The sequence below is a fragment of the Cynocephalus volans genome, chromosome 3, assembly GCF_027409185.1.
Source record: "Cynocephalus volans isolate mCynVol1 chromosome 3, mCynVol1.pri, whole genome shotgun sequence".
Classification (NCBI taxonomy): Eukaryota; Metazoa; Chordata; class Mammalia; order Dermoptera; family Cynocephalidae; genus Cynocephalus; species Cynocephalus volans.
The window spans coordinates 114,797,475-114,809,580 of record NC_084462.1 but is presented as its reverse complement, the minus strand read 5'-3'; the positions used below and the strand labels follow the sequence as shown (position 1 = coordinate 114,809,580).

Genomic DNA, 12,106 nt, shown 5'->3' with positions numbered 1-12,106 from the left:
GTTGGTGGGAATGCAAATTAGTACAGCCCCTATGGAAGACAGTATGGAGGTTCTTCAAAAAGTTAAAAACAGAACTTATGCACATGCTAGACCATATGATCTAGCAATCTCACTACTGGGTATATACCCAAAAGAAATAAAATTGTAGTACTGAAGAGATATCTGCACTTCCATGTTTATTGTATCATCATTGACAATAGCCAAGATATGGAATCAACCAAGTGTTCATCAGCAGATGTGTGGAAAGAAAATGTGGTATAAGTGCACAATGGAATAGTATTCAGCCATAAAAAAGAATGAAATCCTGTCATTTGAGGCAACGTGGATGAACCTGGAGGACATTATGTTTAGTGAAGTGAGCCAGGCACAGAAGAACAAATACTGCATGATCTCACTCATACGTGAAATTTTAAAAAGCTGATTTCATAAAAGTAAAGAGTAGCATAGTGGTTACCAGAAGCTAGGGAAAGAAGGGGAGGGTGGGGGATGAGAAGAGATTGGTTATCAGGTAGAGTCACAGGAGGAATAAGTTCTGGTGTGCTACTGTGCAGAAGAGTAATCATAGTTAACAATATGATATAGTATATTTCAAAATAGCTAAAAGAGGGGCTTTTGAATGTTCTCACCACAAAATGATACATTTTTGAAATAATTGAAATGCTAAATACCCTGATTTGTACTGTATCCCATAAATATGTACAATTATTATGTGTCAATTAAACATAAATAAAATGCAAGTTTAAAAAAACCTTCACTAGTGTTGCTGGGCATGAAAGAATTTTCTCTTTACTAGAGTTAACTTTAAAGAAAGGTCTTATTTAAAATTCTAAAGTACTGTATACATTATAATTATACAAGTAAGCAAAAAATAAAGTGAAGTAAACTTAATGAAGAATTAAAGAGATGCTACCTCTTTACTTTGTCTAGCAAATGTATTATGTGTAAAAACGTCTGGTTATTTCTGTTGATACAATGTTTTGAATCACTGTCTAGTTTCATGTTGAAGTTATCTTAAATTTATCTTAAAGTCCAAAGATCAATAACATTTTTTAAAAGTTGTTTTTCCTATGAAATTACTAATATTTGAATTTTTGCCCATTCTATAACTTGATACATTAAACAAAAATACTGTAATTATGCTTTATGGTTTACATGCCTTCAAATAAACCACATATTAATTGAAATTTTATGTTTTTTGCTTAAAATAGTAACTGAATATTAGTTATTAATGAAAAAATATATCACTGATTCTGAAAATCCTTAGCTTTTGGTTTGTGTTCACATCCTCAGAAATATCGTTAAAAGGATAATTGGAAGGATTATTGAAATGGTGGCTCTTGTACATTTATGTAAACAACAATAAGTATATATTATAAAGTAATGGCCTTATTCTGTAAGCTCTAGAGTTTTTGTTCGTTTCTTTGTGTGTTTGTTTTACAATGTTATATACTGATGAGGTCCTTATTTTACATTTTGATAGAAGAATGGATAAATACCTCATAAGCAGTTATATATTTATCACATAGTGACCCAATCTTCCTTTTTGTCTTGATGTCCCAGATTTGCCCCATGATAGGGAAAAGCACATGCAAATGGATATGTATACACTCCCGGAAACATAAAATATAATGCTGCAAATAAAACTTCAGACAGCGTCTCCACTCCCCCTTTCCCAAGGTGTTTGTTATCTAGTAAAATTAAATAACCCAAACAGTCTCCTTCCAGCAAGAAATCAATTCCTACGTAAGAAGTTACTATGCATGCGCCCTGTCTTGAGATTTTAAAGCTTTACTTTTTCATGTAGAAATATAGGCCATGTTGAAAACAATTAATTATATTTTGGACTACAGGAAAAGTATTTCTGGTTGGGTTGCTAGCTGATTTTAAATTTTGAAATGTCATGAATGGCAGGAAGACAGTCTTTATGAATGCTATTAAAGTCTTAATTTCTGACACTATAAATTATGTTGTTTGTAAGTTGTTATTCTCTGCCAAGAACACATGTGGCTGTGTGAATCTCATCATTGCCTGCATATGTGTGTAGTACAGTCTCTGAGCCACAGAGTGCCAGCCAATTTCTTTTCCCTAAACTTGTAATATTTTAAAGTTCCTGCCTTGAAGCTAATAAATGAAATTACTTCTCAAGAATAATTCTGGTTCTTGGATGAGAAGAAACCATTCAGTTAATCAAATTCCTTCTTGCTCTTCTAAGCTCTACTATGCCCCATGGTATAGTAACAGTCCTATGTAAAATGGGTTCTGTTAAAACAGCTTAGAATTAGGTATCTAAATTAAGGAGAATAACAAGAGTGATTTGGCCAGCTTTTCATAGGATTTTCCAAATCTGAGAATAGTTTATGTCTGCTAAGAAAGTGTGACATCAGGTCCTCTTCTATTCTGAGTGTTGAAACTTTCCGACTATGGAAAAACAGCACTTTCATTTTAGTCTATGGTTAAAACATGTCCATTGGCTACTGTTAGTAAAGGACACTGCAACAGGGGACCTAACTCTGTGGATTTGATTATTCTTTAATTCCGCTAAAGGTATTTTTTCAATATATTCATGATTCTACTTTGCAAACCTGTGGCTTATCTTTACAAGCGTTCTGGTCTCCTCTTCAAGAGTTGAGACTTTCCAGAGTAATTATGCCTTATAATTTTTCTTTGTGGAGTTGTAATTGTGAATGTAACTGTGGACAAAATAATCCTATGTAAAACCTCATCTCAAATTTCTTTTTACTGCAGCTAGTGCATCTGCAAATTAAAGTTTCCCAACTTGGTAATACATAGTATTACCTTTTGGTGCACATAGGGATCAAAAGGGATGGAACTTATATGTAAATATAATTTATTTCTTGTCATCAGTAATTGTTTCAAGTTAGAAATTATCTGGGTAAAATGATAATACAAGAGCTCTGGAGGCAAACAAATGTTGGATCATGTTTTGGCTCCCCTGAGCCCACAGCAGCATTTTACTCAAAGGAATGTACTTAAACTTTGGGAGCTTAGATGCCTCAACTGTTGATAACAAGGCCTATCTCTTAAGGCACCTAACACAGTTATTACCATAGAGTAGGAGCTTAATAAATGGATATATAATTAAAATAACTTTTAAAATGTAATTCCATTCATCATCTATTTTGATGATTCCAAAATACATTTATTCTGATGATACCCAAGTACATTTCCATGACATCAAGAGGTGCCATAAAATTGTCCAAAAAACATTGAAAATGTAGTTAATTTTAATTCATTTAATTTTTAAAAATCAATATGCTGGGCTGATTAAACAATTCCAAAGTGAGAAGCAAGGGTAAACAGAGATATAATTATAAACAAAACACCAAATTTGTGTGCCTTGTATATAGTCCATTAGCTGCAGTGTTGTTCAATAATAAAAATGATAGTATAATTTTAACCCTTTACTTTTTTATGTGGTTGAGGGATAATTTAAAGTTATATTTATTGTTTTCCTTGAAAGAATCCAAAGGAACTGCAGGCATTTTTTTCAGATGAAATACTATGTAGGTCAAATGGGGAATTTTCATTTTCTGTCCTTCTGAACTGCTTGCATTTTCTAACCATGTGCATATAATACTCTAGAATATGTGTGGTGGGATTAAGAACCATTTTTTTTTTTTTTGGTTTGGTTGCTTTCAACTTTATATTTTTGTGTGAAAATTAATTAAATTTTAAAGTAAAAATTATTTGAAAGACCTAGAAATCGAGTTTAAATATTCTATCTCCAATTCGCTCCTTTTCAGATTACGCAAATAAGGTAACTCAAATATGAAGTAAGGAAAGAGGTTAAATTGGATTAATAATTAATAGAAACATAGTTTTAGTTTATCTCATATTCTTAAGGATCTAACCACTAAATACGATAGTAATACAAAATGAGATTTAAAAATACATAAGTATATAAACCACACAGTTTCATACATCTTAATGTCCTTTATTGTTTTTAAACATGTAGCAGAAGTCACCGTCAGAGTCATTCATTGGTCGAGAGAAGAGGTCAAATTCTCAGTCTTACATTGGACGACCAATTCAGCTGGACAAGATTCTGATGTCTAAGGTTAAAGTGCCACACACATTTGTTATCCACTCCTACACCCGGCCCACAGTGTGCCAGTACTGCAAGAAGCTACTGAAGGGGCTTTTCAGGCAGGGATTGCAGTGTAAAGGTAAGGATGACCTTGTCACTAACTTTTGTCACCAGCCGAACTTCAATCTTTAAATTAATCCTTATCCATCTGAAATTATTATTTTTTTGTTTCACAATTTCCCTTTCTGATGAATTCTTGGTTTTTGTTTGTTTTGTTTTAAAATCGTTGTGACTAGATTGCAGATTCAATTGTCATAAACGTTGTGCGCCAAAAGTACCAAACAACTGTCTGGGCGAAGTGACCATTAATGGAGGTAAGTAAAAGATAAGCAGCCACGTCTATGCTTCTTCCCTAACGAAGGGGTGGGGGTCGATCATGATTTAGCGAGGTTTTTTACTTCTATTTGTTTCAGTTTGGATATTTGTGATTCAGTGCAAAGTAAATTATGGCCTGAGTTTGTTCCACTTTACTGTAGAAAAGCATCCATGGATTTCTGATAAAAACCAAAGAGGCTTTCTTGATTGTTATACAGAGAACAGCTAGTACTGAAAACTTGGATGTCCACAATTTCTTTCTCAGCTTTCTTATTTTATACTTCTATGCTAGTTTGTTTAGAAATGTGGAACTTGTTGGAATGCCTACAGGTTATAGCTCTCGGTTTCTTTTCTCATGTCCTTCTCATTCCAAGCATTGAGGCAGAAGTTATCATTCTTCTCCATCTGCCAAGGAAGGGAAGGATCACAGAGACTGGCCCATCAGGAAATGACACCTACATCCTTCCTCCACCTGGTTATTTCCATTATAATGTGATTATTAATCTGCATCTTTAATAGTGAAAGACTTTATGTCTACCAATTAAAAAAACACTTACCTTTTTCTATATTTGGAAATATTCCCTTGAGAAAACTCTAAATGCAAAACTTAACTTTGAAGGACTCCTAAGAAAAACACTATATCCTAAAGGAACAGCTCACATGTTCTTCTCTGGTAGTATTCTAATGGTTTGCTACCAAAATATTTGACTTAGAATCCCAGGCTGACTTTTTCCATGAATATGCTTTCATGTGAGAGTTTCTGGTATCTTTCAGTATATTTCTTTTTCCCACCAAGGCTGTGCTATTGAAATATGATCAGACTTGTGCCTGATATCACTTTGCCTCCCAGCACTTTGCTCCTATCCCACTCTTGGCTTCCTTCTAAGGCTTTCCATGATTTTTAGCCTTAGGAACTGGGACAACAAGCATCTCCTATAATTTTATATATTCAACCTCTCTTGAATTCGGATATTTCTGAATTGAAATGAAAAAAGGAAAGTGAAAGAAAAGATAAATTCTTCACAGGACTACTTTTTTTTTAGGGCTTCCAATTGATTTGTTTTAGGATTGCCTAACTTTCTCTTAAGCCCTGGCACCAGGACTCCAGGCTTATATTCATGGGTCCAAACAATTTTCTAGATTTGCTTAGCCCTGGGGCAGAGTCTGATGTGGTCATGGAAGAAGGGAGTGATGACAATGACAGTGAAAGGAACAGTGGGCTCATAGATGACATGGAAGAGGCAATAGTCCAAGATGCGGAGATGGCGATGGCAGAGTGCCAGAATGATGGTGGGGAAATGCAGGATCCAGACCCGGACCATGAGGACTCCAACAGAACCATCAGGTGAGAGCAGCGCTCCCTGCCTCAATCAGTGGAACCCAAAGTGGTGTTTGATCTATTGTAAAAGAAACTTCACATGTGTGTTTCACTTCTTTATGAGTGAGCTGTGTACTGCAGATGAGAGCCTATGGAGACAGGAGGTCTGAGGTCTGGATTCCCAGGGGAAGTATACTTTGCATCCACAAGTTTACTACTGACAATTTTAATTTAAAGCTCATTGGGTGGAGAATGAAAGATCAAGGATCAACCTCCCAGAAACCATCTATTGTATAGCTGGCCCCTATTACAAATATCACATTCTGTCTACATCTCACTGATTTTATTTCAGAACTAAGTGTAATTTTATATCTGTTACCTAATTACCTATACTTTTTGATTACTAAATGATCCCCAATTTTTATATCAGGAGTTGGCACAGTGTGCCACTAGGCCAAGTTTTATTGGAATGTAGCCATTCCCGTTTGGTAGAGTTAAGTATTCTGCAAAGCCTAAAATATTTATTACCTGGCCCTTTACAGAAAAAAGTTTCCCAGTCTCCAATTTATACTATAAAGCATACTGAAATGTTTGTGTCCATTTTAGAAATGCCGTATTCATTGACAAACCGAAATTGTTTATGAGAGTAGAGCAATAAAATGATCATTTTTTCCCATTTAATGCCATAGTAAACATTTTAAAAACACTGGAAAAATATTAGTCTTATTACTCAACTGTATTTTGAATATGTACATTTCTTTAGAGTCAAAGGGTTTTCAGGAGGAGGGGGGATGCTTACATATATGCGCTAGGGGTTGGGGTGGGAGTTATGGAACGACGCAAGACAGGAAGAAGAGCCAGAGATGGAAAGAGACAGAGGGGGGAGTAGGGGGGAGGAGGGGATGTGAGAGGTCAGCATAATTTCATGAGCAATACTTATGTAAAAGGCGCTTTAAACAGTGGATTCTAACTTTTATTAAATTATGCAGACTAAAATTCATGTTGAATAATATCTATAAATGATTGATATTATGCCTACAATATGTAATAAATAAACAAATAAGCTTTCATGTGCAATTTTGAACAATGGGGCCTCAGTACACTAAGACAGTAATCTACCTGATGTTTACCTTGAAAACTGAATGCCATATAGCTTAACCTGAAACCTGAGGTGCTTGTTACTCTGTCTTGGGATTTTTAAAGTGTACATATAAAATGCCTATCACTCTTCAGAGTAACCCACTTTTTGAACCATAGTGCTCTGACAATACCTTTTGTTGAAAATGGGATGCGAATTTTTTGACTTTCACTTTGAAATAGCTGAAATAAGTTTTATGTGTGAAAAGATCTGGTATCTGAAAACATTTCTCTCCTAAAATATTTTGACTTTTCAAGTCCATCAACAAGCAACAATATCCCACTCATGAGGGTAGTGCAGTCTGTCAAGCACACGAAGAGGAAAAGCAGCACAGTAATGAAAGAAGGATGGATGGTCCACTACACCAGCAAGGACACGCTGGTAAGATCTACAGCCAGCAATTTTCTCTTGTCTCGCTAGCTTTAATTAGAGGAGTTGCTAATACCATGTGTGACTGGGATGTCTGAGTTACCGTTGTGAACTTCAGTGCAGCCATGGTGTGGGATCAGGTGGACAACATTACAGTCTCTGAGTGTCAGATTCTGAGTGTCAGATGCAGTTGAGCAAGCAATGAAGTTCAAAAACTACACACACGCGCACGCGTGCGCGCACACACACACACACACACACACACGCACACACACACAGAAGGCAGTTTCAGGGAAACAAAATCGTTTACCTTGATTACTTGAGATGATCTCCAAACAGCTGTCATTTTCTAGTAGTCATGAAAGGCACAGTGTGTGCTTTCAGAATGCTCCTCTGTGATTTAGAATTTTAAAACACTGCATTTTAGAGAGAGAAAAAATAAAAACAATGATATCAATTGTATACTTATTAAACCCTTAATTAAGTGTTCACTTAAGAACTGTCCCATTCAGGAAGGTAGTAATCCTGTACTTTATTTGAGTCTGTTCATTTCTCCAGATTTTCCTAATAGTTAATGAATAATGTATATGAGTGTAAGAGACAGAAAAACTTAATCCATATGTCAAAGTTAAACTGATTGACAATTGGTGATAGGCTGACTTTTCAGTTACAGGTAGTGCTTTCCTCATCTCCTTTCATCTATAGGATCCCTGTCATTTCTTTAAATAAATAGTCACCAATAATCTGATTATCTGTCTACAATCTCAGCCTTCTCTGCTGGAGGGAGAAGACTTGCATGACTTACTGTGGGACTCAATTGAACACTATCTGTTTCTTCCTAGAGATGGAGTAAAATTAAAGGATATTTAATATATTTAACTGGTCTAAGACTGCTTGTGGAAGAGACCAAGAATAAGGTTAACACTTTTTAATTCTAAAAAGATGAAAATCCACAGGTACACTCACACACTTGCCCCCTAAAGTTATGAAGGATATACCTAGAGTGAAGGATATACCTAGAGAGAAGGATATACCTAGAGTGATCGTCAGGTCACAGTAGTTAGATCTGTAGTGAGCTGGGGAGAAGGTACCGTTGTTTGATGTATCCCCTGTCTTTATAGTTGATTTCATGGAGTCAACCCTATCATTCAACAAACTATTCTTTAGTTCTACTGTAACATTTGCAATTCTTCCATCTCTAATGGAAGCCAGAATACTGGCTGGATCAACATGACATTTCTTATGTTCTAAAACAATGATCATGTGTAAACGTTGTATTTCCTATTAAGCCTTGATTCATTACAGACTACAAGTCCACCTTGACCTCTTCAAACATCAAATTTAAAAATGGTGTTTTCTATTTACTATGCACATACTAAGTGCCAGACACTTCTCTGGGTGCTGATACATCATCTCCTTTATTACTCATAACCCTCTGATGTGGATGCAGAAACTTATCACACAACATTTGCAAAATAGTCAACTTCTAGAGTCTGAAACTGAGTGTGGGTCTGCCTGGTCCAAAGTCTATGTACTTTCCACCATCAAATCCTGTCACTCCATTGGGAAAATGTATTTATTTTATCAACCTTGGATATTTTTAAAGTTTTAAAAAACATTCTGAATCTAACTTTTGTTTTAGCGGAAACGGCACTATTGGAGATTGGATAGCAAATGTATTACCCTCTTTCAAAATGACACAGGAAGCAGGTACTACAAGGTAAGGGTTCCTCTTTTTTTTTTTTTTAAATTGTAGTCTCATGCCACCTCTTGCTTTCTCGTAGGAATGTAGACTATCAGAAATAGGAAATATATCCAACAGACCTGACTGTTTTTGTGCTTACTCCAGGAGATATTTTTTCTTCTCTATAGTTTACAAATTTCTTGGGAGTCAGGTTGTGACCTCTAGATTCATCTGTGAATTTCACATTTCCCTGGGGAGTGCTTCTGGCCATGGGATGGTACAGAAGAGGAGGAGGGGGAGCTTAATTGAATTTTTTAGCAGAGATGTGTGATTTAACTAGAAAATTCATGTTCACACAAGATCAACTAAAAGTAAATTCCTGAGATCCACTATATACAGAAAGTTGCTGAGGTTTAAGAAACATTGTGTGATTTCTGCATGCTTGCCAATATTCACAAGGAGCACTTTCTTCTGGACAAAAATTTGTAAGAAACCATCACAAGAATTTATAGTGAAAACAGTAGATACTTGCTCCTTCAAAATGAATGCGTACTCAGGCGTGGTTGATCTGATTCTCCAGGACCACTTCACACAACTGTCACAGAAAAAAGAAACCTTACTAATTTTAAAATTAAAAATTGTATTTTAAAAGTTATTATTTTTTAGTTACTCCATACTTACTAGAAGATAATGTGGTAATTAACTTCAAATCAAAATTGTCTTAAAAGCAACTGTTTTTAAAATCAGTCTCTGTGGTTTTCCTGCTAAAGCTATTCACTTGTCTATATTATTATAACATGTATCAAATCTAATTATATGATTCATATCAGTGCTTGAAGAATAGTTAAAACTTAAAAACAGCCATGTATATACCTAAATGCATTTCAAAAGTGTTGTGATTCTCCCTCACAGTTATAAAAATCGTCATTTATATTCTCAGTTTTGGATTTTAATGATGATTCAAAGTCATTATTCTTAACAATACTTATTTCTTCCACATGAACATAGTAAAAAAAAAAGTCACTTGTATTTTTCTAGAAAAAGGAAATGATATGTTTTCCCATTGTAAAGGTATTTTTGGATTTGTTTATTGATATTCTGCATTTTATAAAACCATTTAATATAAGTGATGTCTATTTGTAATGTCATTTCTCACTTGTTCCTGGCATGAATTTCATTTGAAAGTTTACATACTTTCGATGAACTACATTTAGCACACTCTTTCTTCCATAGGAAATTCCTTTATCGGAAATTTTATCTCTGGAACCAGCTAAAACTTCGGCTTTAATTACTAATGGGGCCAATCCTCATTGTTTTGAAATCACTACAGCAAATGTAGTGTATTATGTGGGAGAAAATGTGGTCCATCCTTCCAGCCCACCCCCAAATAACAGCGTCCTCACCAGCGGCGTTGGTGCAGATGTGGCCAGGATGTGGGAGATGGCCATCCAGCACGCTCTCATGCCCGTCATTCCCAAGGGCTCATCCGTGGGTTCAGGAACCAACTCTCACAGTGAGTCTGCCAGTCTTCTAACTAGCCCCGTGCTTACTCATCTGCCTACCCCTGGCTTAGGAAACATATGTCCTACCTTTCCCAAGAACAGAATGAAGAAAGACTCCTTGGGGTGGGAGGATTTAGTGTATTGGAGAACATAGGGTCTGTAATAAAAGCTGCTCCATATACTAATGTATTTCATTCATTAAATTATCTTATTTTATTGTCTCTATATTAAAAAGTTAACAAATTCATGTAAACCCTGCATATTAGGCAATTATAGACCTCCAGAGCTATTAGTCATAAAAGAAGTTATCTAGTCAGCTTGAGCTTGACATGAAATGCCAGAGTCTCACTATTGGCAAATCTGAATTAATATATTTTCCCAAAACCACCTAACATGGTACTTTGTGCAGGGTACTTGATGTGCAGAGTACTTGGTAACTCTTGCTAATTTTATTCCAGAAAAAAATCTCTATTCTTTAGTAGAATGAGATAGATTTTGCCAAATGCAACCAGGATCAAGTATTGAGGGTGAATTTTAAAGAGAAATTTTAGAGGAATATCTGTATAAGAATGGGATTTAAAATTTCATAATGGTTATTAACAGTGAAACCTGTGAGTTAACCTGTTTTTTACATTACAGTGTGTTTTCTGTTGATCTATCACAAATTTTTTATTTTATTTTCTATTTTTTAAGTTTATCTCTGTAGCTGACATAGACCTTAATAGAATATATATGCCTGTGTTGGTGCTAAACACTTTACACGAGATCTCTATTTTAATGCCTAAAACAACTCCAACAGGTAGATGTTAATGATTTGCTTATTTTACAGGAAATCAGTATATAGAGTGATTAAGTTGTCTGAGCTTGTCCCAGAATTAGCAAAGACAATATTTGAACTCAAGTCTTTCTGATTCCAAACTCTAAATTGATAACATGCTATTTTTCAAAACCAAGAACAGTGATTCTATAATTTTAAAAGGAATGAAATACTCTAATAGACATTTTTCTAGAAAAATCAAATTGCTATGATTTATTTAAAACAGTCCTGCAGGGTGATTGGTAAGCATGTATTTACTTGTTTTGCTATTACCTCTCTCACTGACTTCTTGTGTATGTATTTTTTAACATGCATTTTCAGGAGATATTTCTGTGAGTATTTCGGTGTCAAATTGCCAGATTCAAGAAAATGTGGTGAGTATGTACCTACTAATATAAAACTTGGTAATGTGATTACTGGATAAATAAAAATAGATTTTTATTTATCTCACATTTTAATTTTTTGGTATTTTCTAGGAAACAAAATTTGGATATTTTTCTTCTATAAGATTTTAGAAACATTACATTATATGGATTCATTTAGTGATTTTACTGTAATCTATATTATAATATATTATTCATCTCGGATGGGCAATTATAATGTGATAACTGATTTTTCACACATTTGCCCTTCTTGGTACTGGAATTTTAATTGTTGATGTTACAGTACAGTAAATACACAAATTAAATAAAATAAATTCCTTGATTTGCATGAGTGGTATAAACATGCCATTATCCCCATTCCTTGGTTGCTACCTATGAGTGCTGTCATATGGAAAAGAGTTGCAAGTACTCTTGTAGTGACTTATACATATCAAGGAGACCCCAAGGAAGTTGCACAAATTAGATTTTCTGG

At 34.8% G+C, this 12,106-nt stretch overlaps 1 protein-coding gene across 3 annotated transcripts in view; it reads left to right on the top strand.

The window, feature by feature from the left end:
- The window catches only part of PRKD1 (protein kinase D1), a 301,199-nt gene that overhangs the window by 237,373 nt on the left and 51,720 nt on the right, over positions 1-12,106 (top strand). For 2 of the 3 annotated variants that reach the window (XM_063090383.1, XM_063090382.1), the window contains 7 exons: positions 3,977-4,187; positions 4,345-4,422; positions 5,564-5,768; positions 7,137-7,260; positions 8,891-8,968; positions 10,166-10,445; positions 11,573-11,625. In XM_063090383.1, the coding sequence (XP_062946453.1) occupies positions 3,977-4,187; positions 4,345-4,422; positions 5,564-5,768; positions 7,137-7,260; positions 8,891-8,968; positions 10,166-10,445; positions 11,573-11,625 (1,029 nt within the window). The remainder of the gene's footprint in view (positions 1-3,976; positions 4,188-4,344; positions 4,423-5,563; positions 5,769-7,136; positions 7,261-8,890; positions 8,969-10,165; positions 10,446-11,572; positions 11,626-12,106) is intronic. The other variant, XM_063090384.1, reaches the window with a different exon arrangement.